We start from the raw sequence: 24983 nt of genomic DNA on the forward strand, positions 1-24983 counted from the left end.
CATAATGTGTATTTTAGAAGTTTGAACAGCATGGTTAAGTCAGTCTAATAGCTTTATCATTAATGCAGTTTGTTTAAACTTTCCAGTGTTTGTTGACATGTCCCTGTTACCAGCTTAATGAAGGCCAATTACTCACACCCTTCAATGACAAAAGACTGTATTTTGTTTTCCTTGTACATTTTTGCATTTGTAAGTTTACCCACAAATGATGACACTGTATCATCATATGTATGATATGTGTGGTTTTGTTTTTGTTTTGTCACACTAGTTATTTGCATTGCTCTCATTAGTTCAACATCTCTTTAAAACAGGGTCTTGGGGGAGAGGAAAAAATAAAACAAGATGAAACTAGAGAGGGAAACAAACCATAAGAGACTCAATCATAGGAAACAAACTTAGGGTTTGCTGGAGGGATGGGATGTGGGGGGCTGGAGTAACTGGGTGATAGACATTAAGGAAGGAATGTGATGTAATGAGCACTGGGTGTTATATAAGACTGATAAGTCACTCGCCTCTACCTCTGAAACCATCAGTGCATTATATGTGAATTAATTGAATTTAAATTAAAAAAAAAGAAAGAAAGAAATCCAAGGACAGAAGTTTGAGAAGTACCTAACTTTAAGGAATTTAAGGAATGTATTGAGGAGGAAAATATCTAAAGCCAGAGTAAGTGATCTAAGACAAAGCAGAAAATCTGGGAGAGTATAGGGTCTAAGCCAAGGATTGATTGATTGATTGACTGATTGATTGATTTTAAGCCAAGGATTTATTATGAGATTTGTATCCATACAGATTTTTAAAAACCACTGTAATTGTCCAAAGAAATAAAAATGAATGAGTAACAGGGATGAGTGCTATAGCAAGGAAAAACATAAATGGGACTTAAAAGAGCTTAATGGCTATTTAATTTACAAATTAATCCCCAAGGCAACTTCTTCAAGTAGTTAGTGGTTTCCTATGTTGTGTTCCCATAGCTCTTGGTGCATATTCCTTTATTATGGCACTTACATGCCATATTATAATTTGTCTGTTTTATACATTAAAATGTAAGTACTCTAAGAATAAAAAAAAAAAACAGGTTGATTTTCATTTTATTTGGTTACAAGGGCATTAGCTTAACTATGCTTAGAACCAAAGCTGAACAGGGAATGTACAATGAATTTGATTAAAGTGAGGTATGGGGACATCATTTAGTGTCCAATAGCTCTCACTGACTTCTCTTTTTCTGCTATAAATAATTTTCTGATCTAAAATTTACATGATAAAGTTGAAAAAAAATACACTTGACCCAGCATTTATCATAAAGACAAGACTTGATCCACGAGAACAAAAAAAAGAAAAGAAAAAAAAAATCATCTAATGGTTTTGATGTATACAGACTGAAATAATCTAAAATTCTGAAAATAAATTTAATCAACAATGTCCTTGTCAGAAACTAAATGTTAACTCACTTTATTTTCTTTTCCAAATCACTAGAAACTGAATAGGAGATGGTACTGGAAATTTGCATTCTAGTTGTCACTAAATTTCAGTGTGTCTTTGGACATATTTATGTTTTTTAACCAATCAACAAAGTGGGAGCTACATGAGAAAATAAGGTTCATTATGTTTCAAATTGAGAGAGTTAGGGGTTTTCTGCTATTACATATCACTCTTCTCATTATATAGTTTATGGCTAGACTTTAAAGTGACTTTTGACTGTTTCTAAAAATCAAATATAAGTTAGAAAGTGTAAAATTCACTTAGATTCGTACCATGATCATGAGCATACTATATCCTTCTGGACATATATTTGCAGGACACAATATTATTGGATCTTCTTATCATAAAACTCAGATCTTAGGCAAATTCATTTGACTAGTTTTACTTGTAGCATTTAATTATAGTATGTTTGTTAAAGGATGTTACGAAGTGTAATCTCATACTATTTCAAAAAGGAGGATTTACTTATTTGCTATGACTACTGTGAAAATTTGTGTGTTGGGGGGCAGCTATATATCTCTCTAGGATCAACTTTTGTCATATTTCACATATTTCACAAAGCACATATCCAGGATCAGGAATGACAGTCCTATCAATGGCACTTCTTACCCAGGTGAGCAGTAAATCTTAAACTAAGTAAGCGAAGTCATCTTGGAGAACTTAGTTACCCCTCTTTCCTCACTTGAAAACCTCCAAACTAAAGACTCAAATAGAATGAATGCTTGTGAAAAGATATGTAACATTAAGGGGTACAGGGGTGGCTCAGTTGGTTAAGTGTGTCTTGGGCTCAGGTCATGATATCAAGGTTTGGGGATCGAGTCCCGTTTGACAATGGGCTCCTTGTTCAGCAGGGAGCCTGCTTCTCCCATTCCGTCTGTCTGTTCCCCCTGCTTGTGTTCTCTGTCAAATAAATAAATTAATTAAAAAAAAAAGATATGTAACTTTACTGCCATTGCATTTTTCTGAAAATAGGCTAATCATAAGCTCATTCAGGTTTTAGCTCAGGTATAAAGAAGTCTTCAATTATCAGTAAAGCTAGGGAGAATCCCCCCACCCTTAAATCTGTTAACTGTTCTGTTTTCTTTGTATCATGAGTCATTATCTAAAGTATCTGAAATATGTATTTATCTACATGGCTATTTCAGAACTCTCACTCAAGAAAAGGTATGCTTCATGAGGGCGGCAACTCTGTCATTTATAAGTGCCCCAAACTCTGCCCAACACATCGTAAGTGTTCAATGAACGACTGCTTTCTAATGAAGATTCATACTTCAGTGAGTCTTCTCCATTTTCATACCAGTAGGAAAAAAAAAAAAATCTCTGAAATTCTTGGTTTTATGAGAGCAAAGAATATGTAAGTACAAATGGGGAGAAAACAAAACAAAACAAAATCCAAAAAACAAACAAACAAAAACCTAGTAACTGGTCAATATTATCTAAAACTTTATCATTTAGAGATTCAGTGCCATAATGGGTTCCCATTTTAGTACTTAGTCACCTTGAATAGAACTGCCCATACTCGTGGTCTGGCTTTCTAATGAGATTATGATGTTCTTAGGGGAAAGACCATGTTCACTGGTGTTTTCTGAGGATAAATTTTAGTGCCTTTGAGACATTTTAGACACTCAAAAAATGCTCAGTAAGCAAAGATAACCTACTTTTACTAACAAATCATTAATGATCTTACATGTAATAAGAAAATGAAAACACCTTTTAGTTTTACAGCTTTTTGCCATGTCTCCCAAGAGGGCCTCTAAGAGAATGAAGTGCTCAGATATCACAGGGTTTGGAGGGAAGACAGGCTGAATGAGAGGGAATTAAGAAGACAATCAGAGTTCAAAAGGAGAAAAGCAGAACCACAGGCTATTGTAGTAAATGCAAACCACAAGGCCTAACAACAATATATTCTACAAAAAGCTTTCCAAAATGTTTTTAAGTGTACCAAAGCTCACTTTCTCACTTTCAATGTAATTCAATGAGGTCCTATTAAGAATGTATGATATGCAAAAAACTAGGGAAGTCACTGTTGGAGGAGGTTAGGAAAGAGAGGAAAACACAGAGTCAGCTTTCAATTTGTCTACACTCCAAGGCAGAAGGTAAGCACAAAATAGAGCTAAGGACTCACAGCATATGGGACAAAAAGTAATGAGGAAGGAAGATCAAGAAAAGATCCCAGAAGATGCGTGATTTTGGGTTAGACACTAAAAGGTAAATAAACTTGCCTCGATTATGATGAGGAGACTTGAGGCTAAAGGGCATAGTAAGCAAGTTAATGACTAAAACAAAACAAAGCCGGTACTAAGGCAAGGAATGTTCTGGGTTTGGGATGAGAAGAGTGTGTGGTGCATGTTAAAAAGAATGTTAAAAGGTGGTATAGTGGGAGAAATGGTAAGGAGCAGTTAGATCTTTAGGATGATAGAAGTTTGGGCTTTACTGCATAGAAAATATTCAGCCAGTAAATATTTTTAAACAAAGGAGTTATATATTTAGGTACGTTTAGAGTAGGAGTGTGAAGATGCTCCCCCCAAACAAAACAGAATGGAAAGTGAATCCTATATTAAGCTCATTCAGTATTTTTTAAAAGTTCTTTTGTGTTGCAATAAAGCAGATATTTATAAATACGCAAATTATCGTTAGGCAGCCCCTTAGAAAGTCAAGAGCAATTATTTCCTCTTAGTGGATGAATTCATGGTAATAAATTGCTGACATTCTTTTGGAAAACTCTCCAGTGATATAAAATTTTATTTTACTCTTTACTTCTACATTATTTTTTTTTTGATGTGTTCTCCCGAATGCAATATTTCTTCATCAATACATACTGTAATCATTATGCTGAACATGGCTATTTAATTCTTACATACTATATATGCAATTATGTTTAAATATTTTTTCTTCATGTGTAAACCTCAAGATATGCAAAGAGAAGTAAGTCTTCTGTTCTCTGCTCCCATCCCCTGCTATCTGATTATATGTGTGTGTGTGTGTGTGTGCATGCACGTGCAATATTATATAACACATAATTAAATATATAGTATAGTTGCTATTAATTTATAATTTGAAAAATAAAGCTTTAATTCTTCATTTTTGACTTCTTGATATGAAGATTATCATTTGAGAATAAAAGAAAATGGAGTGAAAGTTTAAAATCATTACTGAATAGGACACATTGTACTCTAATCTACGCTTATATATTGATTCAAATGAAAATTTTATAGGTCAAATGTTAGAGGAGTCTTCAAAACAGTTTTGAACTTGCAGGTTTTTTATTAGAAGTCAAGTTGAGTGACTGATATTTACACATCTGATCAATAACCTAAGGTTCTTTCTATAATCACTGTCATTTAATATTACTAAAAATATAAAAACTACTAATCTCTGAACTCCTTTTCTATTACAGTGAAGTGTTGGCATTTTCAAATCTTAATTAAAATTAGATTATATAACACAACTGACCTTAATATAGTGATAAGAGCCTTTAACAGTAGAACAAGATGAACCTTAAATTTCACAGAAAAGATTCTGCCTCTTTAAGAGATCCCTTGTTGCTTAAAAATGTACTGCTTTTAGCAAACTGTAATTTATGGTACTATTTTAAAAATCTCATTTAGGATTAAATGATTGAATGCTGTCAAATAAATCTATATTGTGTTACAGGAATTAAATAGAGCTATAAACTTGACTCAAACTTCTGGCTAACTCAATATTTATTCAACAAATATTAACGAAGTACTTTCAACTGGGATGCTACGAGAAAGACAGATGTTCCCCGTCCTTAAGAGTAATGACAATAATGCGACGCCAGACTATTAAACAAGTAGAAACATTGCAAGCGTTCTAATAGTGGAAACACAGGGATCAAGCACCGTATCGAAGAGGCTCCATGAAGTAGAATTCCAAGCTTAAATTCGACTTTGGCCAAAGAGGCAAAAGGTAGAGCATGTGCATATAGATGTGGACGGGAAACAGAACAAACACCCCCCAGGAACTGAAAAGGATTCCTACAGCGGAGCAGAGTACAATGAGTTCAGTGGCAAGATAGTGAGTGAAGACTAGCTTCCAAAGAAGTTTGCAAACCATGTTTGATATGTACGATTCTTCTTAAAAACCATAAGAAGTCACTGAAAAACTTAAAGAAGAGGAGTGATATACATCGAATGGTTAATATGCATGGAATACTGGAGCCCGATAACTGGGTGGCACAGGCAGGTAAGCATCCGACTCTCGGTTCGGGCTCAGGTCATGACCTCAGGGTTGTGAGATCGAGCCCCACAGCAGGCTCTGCACTGAAATGGAGTCTGCTTAAGATTCTCTCTTCCTTTCCCTCTGCCCCTCCTGCTAGTGCTCTCTCTCTCAAATAAATAAATAAACATTTAAAAATATATGTATTGAGTATGTTATCAACTCTCATCTGAATGCTTTATTCGTCAACTCCTTTAATTTTGACAATAACTAAATGAGGTGGAAATGAATATCCTCATCTTGCAGGGGGAAAACTAAGAAAAAGTGAAGTAACTTGCTAAAGGTTAATTAACTAACTTAGGGCAGAACCAGGGTTCAAATCTGTACAGACTCTGGGGATGAAGAAAAGTTGGGATTCTACAGGCAATTTTAAAAATTTGTTGATTAATTAAAGTCAGTTGGTAGGGAAAATAAATGCAGTGCATAGAATTTGAGTGCCGGCAACGAGGTGGCACTCATTTAAAGTGGAAATAAAGAGAAGCAAATTTTTGTTCATTAAAAGATAGAGGGTGCCTATTTTGAGTGCAAGGTACTTGAATGGAATCAATTTAAAAGGTCTACAGAAGCCTGGTAAGGAAGGAAACACCTTCCCTCTACTCTACCCGATTAGGGTATATACTGATTTAATGCCAGGACCTGAGAATTAAACCATCAGATAAACAGAAAAAAAGCATTACACTTTTATTTAATATTTTTATGTGCATATGGGAACTTATAGAGGAAAAACAAAGGCTTAAAGAAGCAGTTAGGACTGCAAGCTTATATAATTTTTTTTAAAGATTTCATTTATTTATTTGACAGACAGAGATCACAAGTAGGCAGAGAGGCAGGCAGAGAGAGAGGAGGAAGCAGGCTCCCCGCTGAGCAGAGAGCCCGATGCGGGGCTCGATCCCAGGACCTTGAGATCATGACCTGAGCTGAAGGCAGAGGCTTTAACCCACTGAGCCATCCAGGCACCCCTATGTAATTTTTTAAACAAAAGAACAACACATTTGGGAAGAAATGACAAGATAAAGGAAAAGGATTTAAGCTTTCAGGAACGGTAAACTGTAGGAAAGTAACTGGGAGATATATAGGGGAAACTAATGGAAGATAAGGATTAATTTCATATGTCTGTTGCTTTTAGCTTAAAATATTGAATATGGCCAAGTGGCACAATTGGAGCATGTTCTTACCCCTCCGCTGCAGCTTACTCAAACATCTGTTCTTGACATAGGTTTAGGCATAATGAGGTTAAATAAGAAGCAAGCTATTGGTATGTCTGAAATTACCCAGATAAACTTGTAGAAGAACCGAGAAACACTAATGATAGGAGAGGAAATGTAGAAAGAATAGTCAACAACTGAGATGAAAAAAACAGAGCCAGAAGAGTGTGGTATCACACAGGGTTAGGGACGAGAGGTACCACCGGTTTCAAAATGAACTCAAACTTAAAAGTATCCAAAACGCCCTTCTTCTTGAAATAATAATGACTCTAGATATTTTTTTCTGAGAACTGGCAGAATGGTTGTGAAACAAAGAGAAAACAAAACACAGAGAAGCTGTTTTTGAGGGACCGTCGGTTCAGCTTTATGAATTTTTACTTTGAAGTAGGATATATAAATATATAAAATTATGTATATTAGTAAAAAAAAAAAACCCTAAAAAAGTATATGCTTGTAAACAGTATTGTTTAGAAGTATATAAATTAAAACCCGAGAGTCTGTTTATGGGACAACAGCAGCAACCTCACCCAAAGAAGAAATCACTTCAAGAGTTTGTTGTGGATCCCTCCAGACTTGGAAATATTCATACATACATGCCAACAAATGTGACCATATATATAATCATATCATATAAGATTATATATAATATATAATCTTATCATGATATATGTAATCATGCTGTTATCTATTGGTTTTTGCTTGCCTGCTTGTTTTCTCCTCTAACACAGCACACCGGCCTTTCTAAACCAACACAAGATCTACCTCATTCCTTCTGCGACTGAGGGAGTACTCCATTATTTGGTATGGCAGTTGATTCAGCCCATGTCCTACTAAAAGAGTTAAGTTGTTTTGTTGATGTAAACCATGATACAAGGCTACCTTGTGATTCTTGCTTATTTATTTATTTATTCCTTTCTGAGGAGGAATACTGCCCCACTGTGTGGGTCTACCACAAGCTACTCCCAAAGTCCGCATTGAGAGCAGAGAGAACCATACAAAGAACAATACTGTTCTATGGTTTATAATAAGATCCATGAAAAAAATATTGTAAAAACATGGATAAGGATAAACATAGTCTTCTCTGGTAGGATATTTAAGAGGCTGATAATAGTGATTGCTTTGAAGGAGAGCTGAACGCCTGGGGAGAGAGAGGGGCGGCAAGATCGTGCTCTACAACTCCAGGAGGCACCTTCAACTAGATCTCACTGTGAGGGCCACGCCCCCGTTGCAAGGCATGGCCATGGCAAGTGGCCAAGACATTTTTATTATTCTTACGTTTTGAATTTTAAACGATGTGCCTATATTAGCTATTAAAAAGCAACAACAACTACTACTACTTAAAAAGAAGAAAAACGCTATCTAAAAATGGTTTGAAATAAAACCATTTTTTTTTTTAAAAAAGATTTCATTTATTTATTTGACAGACAGAGATCACAAGTAGGCAGAGAGGCAGGCAGAGAGAGAGGAGGAAGCAGACTCCCTGCTGAGCAGAGAGCCTGATGCAGGGATCGATCCCAGGACCCTGGGATCATGACCTGAGCTGAAGGCAGGGGCTTTAACCCACTGAGCACCCCTTGAAATAACCTTTTTAACAAAACAATTGCCCAAGACCATAACTAACAGAATCATCAAAAGAGAATTTTAATTGGTAGTTAGGGTTCAAAAGTAACCCTATATGGTTTTAAATCTATGGTAGGTTATTATATCAAAACTGGATGAAGATATCAATATGTACCAACACATAAGAAAAAGAAGTATTTTTGGTTGCCTCTAAAAATGCTAGCTGCCCAACAACACTCCCTGACTTAGACACAGAATCACTGGACACTGCCCACCTATGCATCTTCTGGAACATTCTAAAAAGAGACGAATCTTTTAGTTACTTGTCCTTCTCCTTCTTCAGTGTAGAGATTAGCATGAAGAGATGACTGGAGCCTAAGCCATCGTCTCATGTTGAGGATGGAAGTCCATGTGTTAAAGATAACAGAATAGAAAAACAGAGGAAGCCTTGGTTTCTGAAGTGGAATTTTCATGCTAATCCTGGACTAACTACATTGTCTGCATTTCTTTTTCACGCATGTAAATAAAGCCCTGGTTTGTTTAAGCTACCTAGTTAAGTTTTTGTTACTACTAGCTGTATAAAATTCGTACATTAGATAAAGGAAAATATGAAAATTATAACTCTGTTGGGAGCAGTACTAAAAACATCATTTGTTTGGTTCCAAGTCATCAGGCAACTGCTTTGCTGTAAATTACACCTTAAAACTTTCATTTCTTTTCTGACCTGCACCAGAAAAGGTAATGATAACTTCAGAAAGTAGGATTTTAAATCTGCAATGCTATTTTTAATATCCTTTTCCTTCTGGTTTGCTTATGTGATCATAAAGATACTAAAGAAATAACAAAGTAAATTGATGTGTATTCTTTTTGTGTTTGCACAGATATAATATCCATTTATATTCCATGTACTCAAAAACCTTTCTGCAGGTAAACCCTTCAGAAAGCAAGGATGCATTAGAAATGATTTTAAATTAACAATTTTAAAGTTAGGTAATGACCCAGGCTCTGATTAAAAAATAACAAGCGAGAATGCAGCTTGGTGAAGAGAAGTGGGAAAATATTTTTGTTTTAGATGAAAATATTTTATTTAAAAACAGAAGGGTTTTTTTTTTTTTAACCCTCATAAGAATTACTTCCTGAAGCAGTCATAAACCATGTATATACAAAGAACGGCTGGAACATTTTGTTTATTTATAGGAAACGTGCAAAATGGAAGAGTCGGAAATGACTCTGGAAAGCCGCCCTCACCGCTTGACCTGACACATTCACCACAGGAATTCTGAGAGATTCCCAGAATGAAGTTCTTTGCACGTCAGAGTAGGATCTCCATCATCAACATCTGCCATCGTCCTGTAGAGGTTTTTTAATTATTAGGGTTCTAATAGAGAACTGACCTGTCCAAGTTAAATAATGACCTGTATAAGTTACCCTGCATACGTGACATACGGTTTTACTGTCTTTTGATTCAATGATGGCTTTATAACAGCATTTCAGGACTACAACTTACCGGACAGGATTCTTAGGACTTCTTGATGTAAAGAAAACTACTCTGGTTTGGTAGATGGAAGTCACTTTCTTTGATCTCAATGTCTTTTAGCAATAGGTTCAGGGCACCCGAAACACGCAGGGTGCAGATTTATATTTTCTCTCTTACTGACACAAATCAAGTGCAGATTTATCAAGCTGTGAAATATATTAAGTTCACAGGGTTTTAACAAAGGGTTACCAAACCTCAAGAACCTGCTGTGATTCAAACTACTTTCAGATGTCCTTTTAATTATATTAAATGAAAGTTTGGGTTGGCTTTGATGCTTATGGGCAAACATCGAAATCTCTTGAAAGAGCTGCTAAAAGTACTCCCTGTTGCTGTAGTTAATATACTACATTGTATGCACACCACTACCCAATTTATTCTAGCCACTTTAACAAGGATATCCAGCCTGACAGGCCACACAGAATAGTATCACAAGTCAGGCAAAGCACAAATCATTAGAGGACTCCGAAAGTTGTTTGACAAGCACCACGGAGCTCTTTGTCACACAGCCAATTAAGTGACCAAACAAGGAACTTGAAAATACTCATTAATTTCTTCCTAGCAGTATAAATGGAGGTTAGAATCCTTCTTGTCTTATGCACCAAAGGCAGACGAGTAAAACGGGCATAATTCAATTTGCGCTTTGTCAAAGGTGCAAGTAGGAACTTGGGTTCACAGAAAGTCTGCATTAAAGGCCCAAAAATGAAAGGAAGAGGTAAAATGTTTTGACAGTCCATACCATAATATAGCTATGTGGGCTCTGGGATTCTTTTTTTTTTTTTAATTAAGCAAAAGTTGACATTCCTTCTCATCATCAAAAAGCTGCGTCAGCATTTCTGAGCAGAGCCAGCTGCCCCCGGCACGACTTCCTCGTCTGTGAAACACGACCCTCGGCGGACCCTCGAAGGCCACGCTCGGCAGGTCTTCCTTGCTCCTTGAGGCTGCTCTTTGGCTTTTCCTTGCTTTCTCTTCTCCCTGACCCCTTCGAGTCGGATCGAGTCCTGGGGCTCAGGCCTAGATTCTTCTCTCTCCTTTCCCTACACGCATTCCCCTGTCATCAAGCACGTCGGCTGCCGATGCCACTGGGAGTCCACGGTTGCCAAACGGCTCTTTCTAGCCTGACCTCTGAGCTGAACTTCATGCTTGTTACATGACTGCAGACGTAACATCCGCGTTGCCCAGGGATAGGGATCTCAACGCGGACAAGCCCCGGAGTTGAAGCCCTTGGTGTGCGTGTCCCAACTTGGTCGGAGACGGACCACCCCCATCGGGACTTCATCCTTCCGATTGCTCCTGTAAAACACTTTCTGTCGTGTTTGACTCCCCTTCCTCTGACATTTCACATCCAACCCCTAGCAAGTCCTGTTTGTTACACTTCCAAGAAAAGAAAAAAAAAATCCTGAACCTGAGTAATTATGTCAGCATCTCACACTCCTATTCTGTTTGTCCATTATTGTCCTTGGTCACCCTGGGTTTCAGCCCTTAGTTTTCCTGCAATAACCTACGCTTCATTTTTTAAAACAGATTAGTTCATGTCATCACTCTGCTCAGAAACCTGGAGTGGCTTACGGTGTCTCTGGGAATAAACGCCAGCGTCCCTGCAACGCTCTCTCAGATCTGGGCCCTTGCCCACGCAGATGCATGCCCTGTGACCCTCTTCTCTTTTACACCACACCAGCTGCACTGGGCTTCTGGAACACCACCATGGGCTTATTTCTACCTCAGGAACTGTCTCTTTGCTAGAGTGTTTTTTCCTGCCTGGGGGCATACTTCACTCCTTCCTCCTTTAGGGTTTTGCTCAAATATCACCTCAGTGATGCATTTCTTGCTTTCTTTTTCTCAGTATTTATCGTAATCTCATAGGCCATATTTTTTGGATACTTACGGTATTATTTATATTTGGTCCCTAGAGCGTTTACCCTAGGAGGGAGAGCAGGGTTTTCCTATGATGTGCATTGTTGTATTCCCAGTGTCCATAAGGCTATTGGGCCCCTGTGCTCAACTATTAATTCCTGAATGTTTCTGTTGTTAACTGCTACGTGGTGTTTTTTCATAGTTGAAGAGAGATACTGTTTTTTCAGGCTGATGCCTAGGATAGAGATCTCTAGTGGATAATTAAGGTAAAACAAACAAACTACATTAGTAAATAAGCAATGCAGAAATCACAGTTCCAAACTGAAATAAACAGATGGCTTGTTTCAACTACTTTGTAAGCTTTTTAAAAAAAATTTTTTTTAAAGATTTTTAAAATTTATTTGAGAACGAGAGAGGGGAGGGGCAGAGGGAGAGGCACACTCCCCGTTGAGCCCGGAGCCAGACCCAGGGCTTAATCCCAGGACCCTGAGATTTCGACCTGAGCTGAAAGCAAGACGCTTAACTGGCTGAGCCACCCAGGTGCCTCCAGATACTTTGTAAGCTTTAAAGAACATAGACCATGTGCCTCTGAAGAAGAAGGAGAAGAAGAAAGGCAGAGGAGGAGAAGGTGAAGGAGGAGGAGAGGAAGGAAGAAGGAGACCAGGGATATGTGTGTGTGTGTGTGTGTGTGTGTGTGTGTGTGTGTGTGTGTTCATTCATTTGCATCTATTTACGATTTTTTTCTGATCAGTTCTCCACCTGATGGTGTAGGTAATAGCAGATTCCAAAGAATGACTCAAAAGATTCATATGGGTAACTATACGTACTTACAGCTTTCATTAAGAAAGGCTGACTACAGACTCTCCAGGGAGCATATACTGCCTCTGAGATCTGGAGAACAAAAGGAATGGCTGATAAAAATTTAAAAACATATATTTCTTTAATAGGAAAACGTCCTGCTTTTAAAGCCATGAAGAATGAATGCCAGTAATTCTTAATATTTCTTGATAACGAGGAGAACTACTTAAAAAATGAGGGAAAAAATGTAAATCTAAGTTCTGGTAACATTTATAGAACATGAAAGCAGTTGTTCTTAAGTGGTTTGAGGTCGTACTGTCCTCCCAGAGTCTCATGAAAACCATACGTCTCTTTTTGGAGCCAAAGGACTTTGCACTGGTTCCTGGACTCTTCTCCCTGCCCCCTGCCCCCACTCCATGACTGGGGCTAAGGACTTGACAATTCACCTGTACTAGAATGGCTATTATCAAAAAAGACAGAGCATAACAAGTGTTACCGAGGATGGGAAGGAACCAAACCCTTCATGCACTGTTGGTTAGAAATGCAAAATGATGCAGTCACTCTGGAAAATATTTTGATAGATATCCTTTAACAGAGAGTTATAGTATTTTCTAATTGCTTTTCTCCCCCCTCTGTTAATAAGATAATTTTTTGATCACAGAGTTCTCTGAAAGGCCCTCAAAGCAAATTATGTGTGTATTTGCGCTTAATCAACAGTACAAAAATGATTACTATACAGTCATTTGAACTCAATCTCAAACAAAAAGAAAAGGAAAAAACTAGTTTATACTATCCCTGATATATAGTAAAATAAATCAATAAATGTAAACCAGAAGATATATCCCAACTCCTAACTCTAAATAATGAATCAGTTCTGTAACGGTGGTATCCTAGGAATTTGGAGCATGAGATTCTGAGTCAGGAAGTCCTAGCTTTGAATTCAGGACCCCCTCAATTTCTGCTGAATGATCTTGTGAAAGTCATTTAATTCCCCCAGGCTCCATTTTCTCTATTTTAAGTTAAAAATAGCAATAATTATATCATAGGATTTTTGTGGGTATTAAATAATAATTTATGCAAACTGCCTCCTACAGTGATGGCTACATTATTACTGCCTAATAACTGCATTTATTCTTAATAATAAATCATTGTGGAGGTTGGGAAAGCACTGGAGGCACATTAGAATAGCAGTATTAGTGCCATGGGTGCTCATGTGTGACCTTGGGCCAGTCATCTCATCTCTCCAGCTAACTCATGTTCATCTTTAAAGTATCTTCTATTTATACGTGACATCACGGTAGTTATTTAATATACCTATGTAACACAAACCTTACTTGTCTTCTCTGGCATAAAACGTAACACTCTCTTCTTAAATGAAGGTATTTGTTTTGCTTGACATGGTAATGATTTTTTTTTTTTTTACTATGACTCATATCAGTTTCTATCTTTTGATAGTAAACTAAGATTTTAGTGTAACCTAAATTAAAACTAAATGAAAAAAAATATTGGACCCAATTGTTTGTTTTTTGTTACAATTTTGGAGGTACAGGCATAATGGGTAATGAGTATTAGGGCATTCACATATTATTTAAAAAATCAAAGCAACCACCTCTTGTTCTTGTTCACTTGATCATTATATAGATCAGTTAACAATTATCATGGCTGGTAGATGCTGGTCCAGATTTTACTATGCTTCTTTGGTGAAAGAAACAAATGTAGGAAGTAAGAAATAAACAAATGTAGGAAAGATGGATCTAGACAATTCATAGAATAGACAGTGTACCTCTAAATCATTAAAAGCTAAGTGAATTTGATGGTCAAAAATCAAACCTCTAAGAATCATTACGTGTACCAATGGAAAGGCCACATTTTTTTTTTTTTTAAGAATCTCATGATTCCTACATAATTATATTTTTTTAATTTAATACATAAAGCACTTCCAGTATATCTTAGACCTATTTCATAAATAGCTGAGAATGTGCTCCAAACATAGAAAACACTATGGACATTAGGCAAGTCTTTAAAATTCTAATAGACTAAAGTTTAAAGTATTATTCACCCTAGAATTTCATAGAGTAATAATCTACATTACAATGAATAGAAGTAATGCCATGTCTTAGTGAGCAGATATTTCTGCTTCACAAATATTCTGTTTGTATCTGGTCTTATCAGATGTTTAGTCAATAGCTAAAACATTTATTCACAGACAAACAATTATAACACTAGGAAATCAGCCATTGAATAAATTGTGCTATTAATTTTCCATCAGAGATTCATGTTTGAATGACCATGCATTTCATAGATTTAAATACCGAAAGGCTAATTATCTCCAAGGCCCCATTAAGGGGATAGCATAGATTGTAATAAAAACCCACATATTGCTCAAAAATGATCTTCAGCCTTCATTGTTGAAGAATACTTCAACTTCTGTACCTACTGCACGTACCAAGAGGATAGGTTTTCATATATATATATATATATGTATTTATGTATATATATACATAAATATGTAATTCCCAAAGACTTAGGAGAAAACAAAACAAAAACAATGGAATGTTTCTTACACACAAAGATCCATTAATTTATAAAGTAAAATGAATATTAGCTAATATCTGATGTAAATTATTCTCCCTCTTCTTTTTTGAAACCCCAGGCCCCTCTCTCATTTCTTAGTTCAGGATGATATTTAAGCCTCAACCGCCTGACTGCCCTTGAGTCTCGTATCTTTTGGGGATTCCTGTACATATGGAATTAAATTTGTTTTCCTCCTGCTAATTTGTCTTATGTCAATTTAATCTCTAGACCAGCCAAAGAACCTAGTGGGGGAAAAAGGAAAATTTTTTCCACCTCTACAGTGCCTTCCTGCATTTCTGCCTTATAAAAAAACTATAAAGGTTGTTTCTGGGATTCTTTTCACACAGAACCCATAAACATAGGAATGGTTTCTACCCTGCTTAGAAACAAATTGCAACATGTTAACTGGAGAAAAATTACATTTGTATCAGGACTAAAATGTTTACAGTAAGTGGGAAAGTAAGAGAGTCCCAGCATGGGTTGAACATTTTGGTACAGAAGCATGATATTCCAAGTATCCTGGACTATTCTTTGACTTACAGGATTTTCATTCGATGTCATTTGTGAATGATTTGCTATTCACTATTAACTGACCCAATGTATTAACAAAATGTTTTCCTACACACCTCTAGAAAGAAATGAGAAATTTACATATTACACCCAACTCACCTTTTAGTTGTGATCAAAACTATCACATGCCAAGTTGCCCCTCCTTGTTGGTCTGTGTTCGTTTTGCCTAACAGAGCGTGCGCGCTGCCAAATTTATTTTCGGCACATACCCTTGCAACATGTCTCTCTCTTCCCACCCTCCATGCCCTCCCTGAAATCCCTTTTGCTCAACAGGGTACATTATCATTGATCTATCCGATGCCCATACATGGTACCACCAACAGAGACAATTCAACAACTTAACACATTTATAAAAACGCAGAAAGTACCTGGACATAGGCTCTGCAAGAGCGCTCTCTTTTCTGAAGCTGAATCCATTAAGACAGCAGATTAAACACAGAATAGAAAAAACAAGTTAGTGACAGAAGAAAACAAGAAAAATAAAAGAACACATCTACACAAAACACCTTATTTTGTTGTGCACTACTTTCTAGAAGAGAATAAAGCTAAAGCAGCAGCAAAATGTGAGCAACGGCTTGAAAACTAGTTGCCAGCACCCTTTCGGAGCAACCCAAGTGAAAACTGGATGGTATAAAGTTGTTAATGATGGGAGGAAATCGTGGAATAAGTTTGGTAGAAATTAGTAAATACCATTATTCTTCAGTCGTTTGAAATGATTCATTGCACATCAGGTTAGTTGTTAATTCATGAGCCACAAATGAAGACATAAGAAGTTAAGTAAACTATATCAAAAATTTGGAACCCACATTGTTTGTGGTTTCAAGATTATATAGATGGTTAATATGCACCACAAACCATATGTTCAAACACGAGAAATTTTGTTTATTGGAAAAATAGAAGTGCCCATTCATTATGATTATTTGGTTCCAAGGGAAAAATACCAACAGATAAGTAACTTCTGATTAGAAGAATGTAATTAATCTTTTGACTTATCACTGCTTTTATGTCTTGAATAATTCCTTTTCACAGTTTTGACCAAAAAAACACAAAAAAACAACAACAACAAAAACCCTTGTACATTTTAGAAACTTCTTTGGGATAAGAAGCCTGTTTTTGTTTATTTGTTTGCAAACAGCATGATGTTTTTGTGGGCAAAACAACTTATATTCAATCCCAAACATTTTTTTTTTCTGGCAATAAAATAAATAAGTAACAAGTTTAATTGCCCTGTTTGAATAAATGACACAAAATTTCATGGGTTGTGATTTTCTTCCTCTTCCCTATTTTTTTTTTCCTTCAGTAGCCTTGATTGTTGAAGGAGAAAATTACCCAGGTTTAAGAAGCAGTTACTCTGATGCCTTTTGTGTGGCTAATACTCTCCCAACTTTAATTCATGCAGTCTTCAATGAGCATAGAGCAGTTACTCCTCTAAAGAATTAAGTGAGGAATGAGTGCAAGTAAATTGCCAACGCTGTCATTTGGATCACTGACTCGCATCTTGGTTTTGCAGGACTCTAAACCCTTCAGAATTTCAATGTGGAGTTCAATTGATTTGTACCAAGTTGACTTCTGCAAATCTGATGGGTTATAACTGCTTTAGGAAACAGTGGGAACCGCAGGAAATGAGAGCAAGCCAGCGAGCATGTGAATAACCTTTGCCCTCCCATCTCCTTACCCCATCATGCAAATTAACATATGACAAACCACATTATATAAACAATTGAAAAGAGCCAAATGGGAAACAAAAGAAAGCATTAAAAAGCTTCACAAATGGAAAATTTGCCCATTATGTAGTTATTTGATATTCAGAGTAGGCAAGCTGATTAGCTGTAGCCAGTTAGAATGTGACATTAATCACCAGCTTTACCTGATATTGTCAGACATCAACACCATTTTTAAATAAAGATACAAAGTATTGCTATAACAAGTTATGCTATGGATATGTAACATTAATAGAAATTATTACTTCCAGTACATTAGGATAACAATAGCTGGCGGTAATATTCGTTAATAGCATCCAGTCAGCCTGGGTAATAACACATTAAAATCACAGCATGTCCAGATTACATAGGCAGCTGTGGATTACATTTTATCAGGGACTTGGTTGTGATTCTATCAGGGGCATAAGTGACAAAAATAACTCCTTTACGCTCAGCATGAAAAAAAAAGACTTTAGTAATAATTTAGATCTACTAGATAAAACTGAATCTGTTTTCTGAGGATGAAATTGCAGGAAAAACTGTATTTGGCAGATAAAATGTCAGGCTTTCCTGCATCAAACCATCATTATTTGAAAATTTTCTTCCGTCTTGCTCAGTGAGACTCTTAGTCTAATGAGACATGAAGAAAACCTTAACATATTAAAAGACCACTCTCAAAAGTCATTTTTCATTCTAAAGGGGAACGTTCATTTAGTGAATTCCTTAGAGGACTTGTCTGTTACTGCCAAATTCTTGCTTTTTAAAGTAGGAGGACTAATATGACATTCAAGGCCTTAAAATTCAATTTCAGAAACTGGTCACTTCTGCTACACAAATACCTTTCAGGGAACACATGCCATTTGATGTAGCAACCCTAGTATCATTTCATCGTGGAGTCAATTTGCCATGTGATCTTATAAGGAATAAATTATATTCCTTAAAAATATGAAAAATATACTTTACATATTTATGTAAATAAATTGCTTTTATAGTGGATAGGTTATATACAGTAAACATAAATGGTTATATATGTTTATGTCATATATAAGTATGTATTGTATACTTGTAAGTATAAATAAGAATATAAAAATGTATCTTCTCTAAAATTGAAAAAATGAATTATTTTCATTATTTACAATTCAAATTTGCTGCCATACAATTAAACCTATGTTAACATAGTGAAGTAAAATCTAAGTAACTTATATATCAAAAGGAAATATAAATTAAAACCTAATTACTTGTCCTATGAGTTTTTAAGGGTAATATAATTAGATTAAATTATTTCACTTTTAAACATCTTTAATGAATTGCTAATATTCTTTCTCGTTGTTGCCATTTTCTAAACTTCTACTTATTGATTAGACATTTATTTTATTATAATTATTTTGATATAAAAGTTCAAAAGGAAAAAAAAGAAACAAAATAAATCTAATTTACTCATATCGACCTTGCCAGAATTTAGCATTCAAAACAGTAAACACCAAAGAAAATAGAATTGTAAATTCAAAAAATATAAGGACAGAGATTATCCCTTATTGTGTCTTTAGATTAGAGGCCAAATACGGTCACCATTATAATAAAAGAATGAAGCAGATTGAATATAATTAGTGATGCTCTTTAGAATGATCTCATTTTATAGAAGGAGAAAAATTAACCAGCACAGTTTCCTTGATTTTACTACAACTTTAAAGATATATATATATGCAAAGTCCTTACCTTGTTCAAACTCCGTGCAGCACTGTCTTTTCCACCTGGGGTCAAGTTCCGGAGTTGAACATCTAGGAGGCCTACCAGCTGGTCCATGGCGCGCACTGAGTAGGTGACGTCCCCAGCATTCAGATGACTTCTTGTCTGTTCAGCCAGCTCTCTAGCAATGTTGGCAGCTGTCTCACCAGATTTCAACTGCAGTTTTGAAAATGGAATAAAAAGGAAAGAGATCTTCATTAAGTGACTTCATGGGTCTCTGTGAACTATTGATTTTGCATATGAATTACAATCCCCAAGCCAAGAAATAGTTATTAAACTCTATCTTCACCTGGAGTATGTTCTCTGAGTTTTCCTATTAATCCATTTTTTTCCTACAATACCTAACTTGAAAATTACAGCTTTCAGAAGCTCCTCCCTGAGGAATCTTACTTCTGAAAATTGTTCTCACCTTGATTATCCATGTGAGTGGTCAAATCTAAGGTTTGGCGTATGATTTCTCTGTGAGTTGGTTTTTTTTTAAAGATTATTCATTTATTTATTTGACAGATAGAGATCACAAGTAGGCAGAGAGGCAGGCAGAGGGGGGGGCAGGCTCCCTGCTAAGCAGGGAGCCCAATGCGGGCTCGATCCCAGGACCCTGGAATCACGTCCTGAGCCGAAGGCAGAGGCTTTAACACACTGAGCCACCCAGGTGCCCCTCTCTGTGAGTTTTTAAATCCAATACTGGTGAATTTGTGTTGTGACTCTGCAGCTATATTCTAAGTTCTCAGAGGCAAGCACAGATTTTCCATTGTGCTTAAATTAGTATTTAGTACGCAAAGGACACTGACTGCTAAACTCTGTGAAAATTTTACCCTAAATACAATCCCTGGTTTTCAAAGGGTTTTCATTTCCTTATTAACCAAGTAAGAGAGTTTGATCCCATTGAACTAGGTAGCAAATAATTGCTGTTTCTAGCATCTTCCTTTTTAGAAGCTACATGCTGATTTTTCAAGTATGCTCTATAAGAACATGTCAAATTGGGGTGCCTGGGTGCCTCAGTCGTTAGGCGTCTGCCTTCTGCTCAGGCTACGATCCCAGGGTCCTGAGATCGAGCCCTGCATTGGGGTGCCTCCTCCGCGGGAAGCCTGCTTCTCCCTCTCTCACTTCCCCTGCTTGTGTTCCCTTCTCTGGCTGTGTTTCTCTCTGTCAAATAAATAAATAAAATCTTAAAAAAAAAAGAATATATCAAATTGTCAACACTCCAAAGATATTAAAAAAGACAAAGACTAATAATAGCCCATGCTCATGTGAATAAATTTGACAGCTTTGGGTAATGAGAGGATAGGGATATTTTACCCTATAATAACATAAATATATAACAGTGTTATCTTTAGGAAACTTTTTTTTCCCCTTCCTTTTTTTTCCCTTCCTTTTTTTTTCTTTTTTTAAAGCACAGTCCAGTATAAAATTTAGGGTCACACAGAGAAAAGTCCGCTATCTTCCTAACGTGTTCGAGCATGACGAAGACTCTTAGTCACAAAGGTTATCAATATCTTCTAACGGATACTTAATACATGTTTTTAGCGGAATTGAATGCTAAAGAAACAAATAAATAAATTAGGGCTATCAGAAAGCTAAATCATTAATAATCTCATCCTCAAGTATACAGAAAATCCAAAATAAGAGCAAAAAAAAAATTATAGTAAGAAAATGTTGGCAAGGATTTGTGGAAATGTCTCTCACCGTCAGAAACTACTATCGGGCATATACCTGTATAACCCTCTGGAACAAATTACGAGTGTCCATTAAATTTTGAAATGTGAAGACTATAAAATTGAGTGATTTTTGTTATCAATTTCAACCATAAGAAATAAAATAATCCCACAGATGTAAAAAAGAAATGTTCAAACATGTTCATTCTAGCTTGGCTATAATAGAAAACAAAATGGATTATGAATTAAAGAAAACTGCTCATATATACACATACCATGTATTGTACAACAGCTTAAATGTATAAAGGAGATCAATTGTTAATATCAATTTTCAACATGCTCTGTTGAGTTAAAATAAATGCAAGTATAAAAATTATTTATATATGCTAATATCTATTGGCATGGTATTTGTGAAATAAAAATGCAAAGCAATAGTAGCATATGAAAAAGAAGTACAATACATAAAGCATGATATTTATGTGTTTATTTTATATATATTTAAGCACACAGAACGAAGTTTGAAAGATGGGAATCAAAGGAAAAATCTTTTCTATAATGTTTAGATATTACAAGAAGAATATGTTAAAGTATTTACTATACAATCAGTACCTTTTAGAAATCCTTAGAATAGAAAACACCTGCACTAACTTTAATAAATTTGTAAAATATGGTCAAGGACTACATACCTAAGATACCTACAAACCAAATGGAATACATTATAGGGTTCAAGGATAAGTACGTAACAAAGTCAATGTAGATCAAAGGAGCATTCATGGTCCACTGACAGGTCAGGAGTACTTTTTTTTTTAAGATTTTATCTATTTATTTGAGAGAGAGAGAGAGAGAGAATGATAGAGAGAGAAAAGGGATGAGAAGGGGGAGGGTCAGAGGGAGAAGCAGTCTCCGTGCCAAGCAGGGAGCCTGTTGCGGGACTCAATCCTGGGACTCCAGGATCACGACCTGAACTGAAGGCATTTGCTTAACCAACTGAGCCATCTAGGTGCCCTCATGAAAGTACTTTTAAGTGGTCACCAAGTGAGCGACACAAATGTGATTATAACCCATACGTTTTAATTTTACCTACAGTTTAAGGCTGCTTACTGGCCATCTAATAACCAGTGAATGCTTTATAAAATTTGGTATTCATTAATTAAATTAGTGAGATGCTAGTATTCACTAAGTATTCAAATTCAGTACTCCATTCAGTAAGTCTAAACACATGATAGAAGTGCTTGGTAAGTTCAAAAAACTCTTCCCTGTGTGTATGAATATCCATTAGCTGGAATGCCTATAATTTTCCAAGGGGACATTCTTTTAATCAATTCATGATTTTAGTGTGCTGGCATTTGTGTAGTTTCCATCTATGCTATTTTTTTTAAAAGATTATTTATTTATTTATTTATTTGATAGAGAGAGAGAGAGACACACACACAGCAAGAGAGGGGACATAAGCAGGCTAAGTGGGAGAGGGAGAAGCAGGCTTCCTGAGGAGCAGGGAGCCCGAATGTGGGGCTTGTCCCGGGACTCCAGGATCATGACCTGAGCCGAAGGCAGACGCTTAATGACTGAGCCACCCAGGAGCCCTCCCTCTATGTTTTCTTATAATAATGAATATATTTATAGAATTTTGTGGTTTTACTCTGTTAATCATTGTTCTATAACCTTCATTTTGTTGTTATATTTTCTTCTGTCTTTATTACCATGTATTTTTTCTTTACTTTTTTAGAATTTTTTAGAAGATTTTATTTATTTATTTATTTATTTTTAAGATTTTATTTATTTATTTGACAGACAGAGATCACAAGTAGGCAGAGAGGCAGGCAGAGAGAGAGGGGGAAGCAGGCCCCTTGCTGAGCAGAGAGCCCGATGCGGGGCTCGATCCCAGGACCCTGGGATCATGACCTGAGCCAAAGGCAGAAGCTTAACGAACTGAGCCACCCAGGCACCCTTAACACATGAATTTCTAATAGCACTGGGCTAAAGTCTGAGGCTCCAATACTGAATAAAAAGGTTCCCCCTCCAAAAGGAGCTTACATACTAGCAATAGAAAGGGTTTTTAAATAAATTAACTAAAGAATTATTTAATTTTAATTTTGTTGAGTGCAATACAGAACCCAAGCTTAAGGGCATTTTACCCTAGTGTCTGAAGTTAGGGAATAATTTAGGAAGGGCTTTTCCAGGGAATAATGTTGAATATGAAATGGAATGGAAAGGGAATTGGGTTGGGAGGAAGGGGAAGGCCCCTAGGCAGAGAGGACACTTTTAGGAGGGAGGGGCACGGGTCCTAGGGGAACTGCACAAAGGGGGCTTTACCTGGGGTTTAGGCTGCTGGAGAAGTGAGTAAGGGGCAGATTAAGCAGTCCCCTTCAGAAGTCATGATGAAGATTTTGGGGACGCACTAAGAGCAAGGGAAGGTGCTAAGAGCCCAAACAGGAGTGGTCTAATCAGAGTTGTATTTGAAATCAACTCAGGAGAATGGACTGGAAAGTTCCAGAGTGGATGAAAGGGACTTTGCTAAGAGACTCTAGCAGCAGAAGTTGTGTTGGATTAGGGTAGCAGCGGTGAAAAGTGGCCTGATTTGGGAGAGGTTTAGAAGTACAGCGACAGGCCTGCTGTCTGATTGGCTGTGGGAGGGGAAGGAGAGAGAGGGACTCGAAGGTGGTGGGTACCATTAACTGCTTCTCCAACAGCCTTGTGACCTCAACATTCCTAGCTCAAAGTTTGCCTTTCCAGACCAGGTTTTCTCTGACCGTATTTTTTCCAGTGGCATCCAGAGGCTACTCTATTGCCTTTCTAATTGCTCTTTTTCTCTCACCACAGCAGTCGGACCACAATTATCTTACTTCTATACAACAGATACACTTGAATCTGTGTTGAAATAATGTTACTCTGCATATCCTCGCTTACAGACCTAATGAACATGTCTGTTCTTTAACATTTCTTGCACTAAATTCTACTAACCTTCTTTCTTAGAAATAAGCACATGCACACTGAGAAATCTTACGAGTTCTATGAGGATTAGTAAATTAATGCCTGTATTGAAATAGCAGCATTATTTCCAGGACTTGAAGTGGGGGAGGGGAACCCTGCAGCTTTAAAGATAATAATTATGACAGAGATGGATACTATTTACATTTCAAATTTTGACACATGTGAAAACAATTTTCTTTGAAATGTTTTGACATTATATGAGATTATTGCATCAAACATTAATTGGGTGCCAAAACAATTCATGAAGGAGTTTTTCATAGTGTTTAAGTATATAGCTATCATTTCTTTGAAAGATCTACTTATGTTATTTTGCTATAAATCAGAGTCAAGAAGGAATATAAACAATTAAATGGTTCTATCTCGCAACTGAAAGTCAGTTAAATAAGCCTGGAGTCCTAGAAAGCCTACCAATCTCTGAAAAATTAAGAAGCAATTTGCTTTCATTCCATATTAGCTCTGCAGAGATTAAAAGAAGGGAGAAATTAAAATCTGGGTGATAGGATTCAACCTAGTCTTCCCTAGCAGAAAATGGACTTATTTTATACTGTAAAACCCCAACAATTCTGGATCTTCGCGTCTTTAGAAAATGCAGGAAGAACTCTACTTATCTCAAAATAGGTCAGTAGCTTGTGAACAAACAAAAGACAAGACTCTTCAGTTTGCTAGAAATAGAAAGACTGTTTTCCAGTGACAGTTCACGCATTTCTTTTCCATGTAACAGTTGAACCAGGTAATGAAGTAGGAAGCATAACTCACTTCATGTGCAAAGAAATATGGAAGCTATTCAAAACTGTAATTTCAAAGATTTTTAAATTGCAAAAGACTGGAGGGATTTTAAAGTGCAATAAGTTCTTTAAAGGTATGCAACATAGAAAATATAAACTCCTTTTTGAAAATCTGGTGTAATCTAGAGATCAAGCTAAAGCTGGAGACTATATTTTAGTAAGCAGTAATTCAGGTGAGGAAATAGGATATTTTGCTGTATATGATTGAGGAGCCCAAACTCTAAACTAAATTCACTGGCTTTTTCAAGAAGACCAATCTGTCTTTCTACCCATCCATTTATCTTTGAACC

The 24983-nt window shown here is 36.3% G+C and overlaps 1 protein-coding gene across 1 annotated transcript in view; it reads right to left on the reverse strand.

The window, feature by feature from the left end:
• The window catches only part of LOC111148839 (adhesion G protein-coupled receptor L3), a 570699-nt gene that overhangs the window by 119786 nt on the left and 425930 nt on the right, over positions 1-24983 (reverse strand). The window contains exons 9-10 of the mRNA XM_022505656.1: positions 19233-19418; positions 16185-16223 (exon numbers count right to left, since the gene is read on the reverse strand). Coding sequence (XP_022361364.1) covers positions 16185-16223; positions 19233-19418 — 225 coding nt within the window. The remainder of the gene's footprint in view (positions 1-16184; positions 16224-19232; positions 19419-24983) is intronic.

The sequence above is a fragment of the Enhydra lutris genome, unplaced genomic scaffold (genome assembly GCF_002288905.1).
Source record: "Enhydra lutris kenyoni isolate GAN:26980312 unplaced genomic scaffold, ASM228890v2 scaffoldscaffold21, whole genome shotgun sequence".
NCBI lineage: Eukaryota > Metazoa > Chordata > Mammalia > Carnivora > Mustelidae > Enhydra > Enhydra lutris.